A 4,394-nucleotide genomic window follows, 5' to 3' on the forward strand; every position below is an offset into this window, starting at 1 on the left:
GATGGATGGATGGATGGATGGATGGATGGATGGATGGATAGAAAAAATAGTAAAAATACTGTTGATTGTTTAGTTTTTATAAGTTTAAAAAATATTGTCCCACATCCGCACATCGCCTTATTATTTATGCTACAAAGCATTCTGGGTAAATCATTTTGGACATGATCAGACGTTCAGCCCTTTTAAGTGAGACGAGAACGTTGACAAAGAGGGGAATGTAGAAATGACTCAGCCTGAAACTGAAAATGATGATGATGGACAACAGAGCTGCTTCATGGAAGGAGAACCTTAGCTTTAACCTGTTAGCTTTTGCATTAGCTCTAAAGCTAATACTTTTAACTCAGGAACTAACTCACTGTATCAGCAGCAAAATTGAGACATGCTCAAGTAAAATATGCAATAAACATATACAATTAAAGTAATTAGATGTTTTCACATGTTAAAAACAACTTCTATTAGAAAGGAGAAACAACATATTAAGGCCAACATTTGCAACTAGTAAGAGATCCGTTTAAAGACAGGGCTCCACAACGAGCACTGAGGATCAGGCACATCTCACAATAAAAAATGAGCATATTTGGTTTGATCAAAACAACTTAAGATGCTTAAATCTCTGGCATGAAAAGGCAGCAGGTGATSTGCATTTRTTCAAGTTATCCTTGGCCTTTAGTTTCCAGTAGGTGTAACGTACACGTGAACTAAATTTATTTGTGAAGCTTTTATACATACTGTAGCTGCTAATCAGAAGCATTAACAGATGTCTGTCGACACTCACAGCTTGCTGTAAAATTATCTGATCAAATGTGATCATTGGTAAAATGAATAAATAAAATAATAATTATTTACAAGTAAAAGTTTTGACAGTGTTACAAAAACATGTCGGAGGCTGAGAGGAGAGGTTACCTGGGGACACTCTGTMTGTCCTTAGCCGTCTATTTGAAGAGACGAGCTGTAATCCGTTAACGGCCAGGTCACAGAGTCAGCTCAGGTGATGAGTCGTTCAGAAGTAGCCGTGTAAGACAGTGGCTGTTAATGGTATAAATGTGAAACTGTGGATGTTAATGGTATAAATGTGAAACAGTGGCTGTTAATGATATGAATGTGAAACTTTGGATGTTATAATGGTATAAATAGGAAACTGTGAATGTTAATGGTGTAGATGTGAAACTGTGGATGTTAATGGTATAAATAGGAAACTGTGAATGTTAATGGTATAAATGTGAAACTTTGGATGTTAATGGTATAAATGTGAAACAGTGGCTGTTAATGGTATAAATGTGAAACTTTGGATGTTAATGGTATGAATGTGAAACTGGATTTTAATGGTGTAGATGTGAATTTTACGCACCTTTTAGCTTACAGCTATAGCTTTGCTAATTTTACTTTTTTCTACAGATTTGCTATGGTTTATTTTTTCACTTTGATTTTGCTAAATTTCTCTTTCAGCAATATTTGGCTAAAATTATKTTTACCTATGGTTTAGCTACATTTAGCCTTTAGCACTGGTTTTGATAAATCTAGCTTATTATGGTTTTGATTAATGCATTTTTTTAACTATAGTTTGGCTAATTTTAGCTTTTAGCCACTTTTGACTTTCCTATGGTTTTGCACATTTTATCTGTTTTACCTGCGGTTTTGTTACATTTAGCTTTTAGAAACGGTTCTTATTTTAGCTTTTAGCTGCAGTTTTGCTCATTTCATCTTTTAGCTGTAGTTTTTTTTTTTTTTACATTTAGCTTTAAGTCAAACATCAGTTTTTATTGTTAGACAGTTGGACAGTTTTTCAGACATTTTGTTCCAGTTCTGCTGATCTTTGGCTAATCTTGCCGTGATAACCTCTCACCGGTGGTAATATTTGTTTATTTTCTTTATTTTTTGTCCTGCAGGGTTCAAAGCGTCTCCTCAGGTCAAACGAGTACGTCCTCCCTCCAAGTGGACTGATGGAGACAGATCTGGAGCTCACGTTCTCGCTACAGGTGAGTGACGCTGTTACTGTGAGTTCTCTCAGGCCTGTAAAAACAAACGAAACGACTGAAACTATATTTTATCTGAGTCCTTGTTTCTTCATTATTCTCCTCAGTACCCTCATTTCCTGAAGAGGGACGCCAACAGGCTGCAGATCATGCTGCAGAGACGGAAACGTTACAAAAACCGGACCATCCTGGGCTACAAAACCCTGGCTGTCGGAGTCATCAATATGGCCGAGGTGCGGCTCGCTTCCTTTACCGCGCTCCCGTCGGCCGTTTCTCATGAGGAACGTGGTTCTGATCGCGTTATTCTCTGACAGTGAACATAACGGCTGCRGTGTTTTGGGTACCAGGCTCCTGTGATTCATTTTCACCACCCTGTGTGTGAAATTACGGACCATCTGTCGGTTCCTTCGCTTTCCTAGAAATGGCCACGCTCAGCTGTAGATCTAATAATCTGAGTTGTATCATGAAGGATGCATGTTAGGGCATCAAAAAGCTTTATTTTATTTTTTATTTCCCCCCTCCCCTCCCCTGATCAGGCTTGTTTTTCCTACTGTTGCCGCCCACCAACGATCTGATGATTGATGGTTGGAAATTTGGCCTCGCAGAGCAGATGTGGATCAATAAAACCCTCTGTGGATAGAATCAGTTTGCTGTTTTCCTCTGGAAGAGATGGAGATAAAAGATTTAACACGTCTTCATTTCTGAACAACACAGATGATGTCGCTCCTTTTCTAATCACGGCAGCAGATGCGTTCTTTCTCAGCCGAAGTTATTTTCCTCCGGAGGCCTCGGGACAGGAATTGATTGACGTCTGAAAATAAAAGTAACACTGTTGTGTTTTAGAACGACTGCTGCGTGGAGAAACAACCCACATTCCTCTTTGTGGGGGTGAAAAAAATAAAACGGCTAAATTGGCCATTATTGCGTCCTGCTGGGTAATTGTCATCGGGTGTAAACTCTGAAACGAATCGAAGAGTCGTGTGGGAGGAAGTCACTGTCGGGGCGTTCGAGTGCACCCCCTGCCAGCGTCGGAGCYAAACGAGCTGAAATATTCAAAGTACCCCTCAGACAGAGATTYCTGCGAAACCTCTTCCTGTCTAATTCTAAACAGATTAACTGTTTCACTGATATGATGTGTGCAGATCGGCTCGGCTCGTTACAGAAGCTAAAAGATTTATTTACAGAAACTGCAGCTGTTTTAATCACAGACGAGCAGCAGAAGCTGTTTGAATCTCATTTAAATTAAAAAATGGCTTCAAATAGAAACGATTCTTTTCTGTTTGTTTAAAAAAAAAAGCTTAATCCAGAGTCTCATTTAGCTGCAATTGTTGAAAACTTGTTGGAGATTAAAAACTYAGAATAATGTGAGAAAATAGAAAAAAGCTAACAGAAAATAAAATTGTTTGTTTGTGACGTGGCAAAAAAAAAATACATTTGTCATAGGAAACTATAAAAATTCTAATTTTCTGCTGTTAAAACTAAAATAAGCAGAACACTAGCTGAAAGCTAAAAGAAGGAAAACATTAGCGGAGAGTTAAGAATAGCAGAAGGCTAATGAAAAGTTTGAAATGGTCAGTAGTAACGCAGTGCTAGCTAAAAGTACAGTAGCTAAGGATTGGCTAAAACCTAAAAGAAGCAAAAGACTAAATGAAGCAAAACGCTAGCTGAAAGCAAAAAGTTGCAAAAGACRAGTTCTAGTTTTATAAAATGAGCTAAAACCTAAAAATGGCAAAACTAGCAGAAGACTAGGAGTAGCTAGCTAAAAGTTAGAATTGAGAAAAGGCCAGCTAAACTCAATAGATAGTTGTAGCACAATTTTAGCTAAAAGTAGCTAAACACCAGCTAAAACCTAAAAGAAGCCAATGGCTAACAGAGGTGGGGGCCTCCGTTTTCAGCTGTCCCCCTGCTACAGCGCTGCCATTGGCAGTATCACTCCACCCCCTGTTAACAATAGGTATTAATTAGGTGTGAACGATAGCCATGTGATGTGAGTATCAGTCACCTGGAGGCAGGGCTTAAAAGCCTGAATTTTGCCTGAAACTCTCAGACTGAAGAAGTCTCTTGGAAGAGAGACGAAACTTTTCATTAAAGAAGAACCCGTCCAGAGGACCTATACAATTTTTTTTCCTTTGATTTTTTTTACCTGGATTACTGAGATGCATCAGGACAAACCAGTTAAGAGAAAAAGATACTATTGTCCTGATGCATCTCAGTAATCCAGGTAAAAAAATCAAAAGGAAAAAAATTCTTCTTCAGTCTGAGAGTTTCAGGCAAAATTCAGGCTTTTGAGCCCTGCCTCCAGGTGACTGATACTCACATCACATCACATGGCTATTGTTCACAGGTGACTGATACTCACATCACATCACATGGCTATTGTTCACAGGTGACCGATACTCACATCACATGGCTATCGTTCAC

General features: G+C 38.7%; 1 protein-coding gene across 1 annotated transcript in view; it reads left to right on the top strand.

Annotated features, from left to right (window-relative positions):
• LOC106522219 (phosphofurin acidic cluster sorting protein 2) overlaps window positions 1-4,394 on the top strand; it is a gene marked incomplete at its 3' end in the record, with an annotated part of 79,345 nt that overhangs the window by 50,107 nt on the left and 24,844 nt on the right. The window contains 2 exon segments of the mRNA XM_014015143.1: window positions 1,887-1,976; window positions 2,081-2,206. Of these exon segments, the coding sequence (XP_013870597.1) occupies window positions 1,887-1,976; window positions 2,081-2,206 (216 nt within the window).

Source organism: Austrofundulus limnaeus, unplaced genomic scaffold, assembly GCF_001266775.1.
Source record: "Austrofundulus limnaeus strain Quisiro unplaced genomic scaffold, Austrofundulus_limnaeus-1.0 Scaffold123, whole genome shotgun sequence".
NCBI lineage: Eukaryota > Metazoa > Chordata > Actinopteri > Cyprinodontiformes > Rivulidae > Austrofundulus > Austrofundulus limnaeus.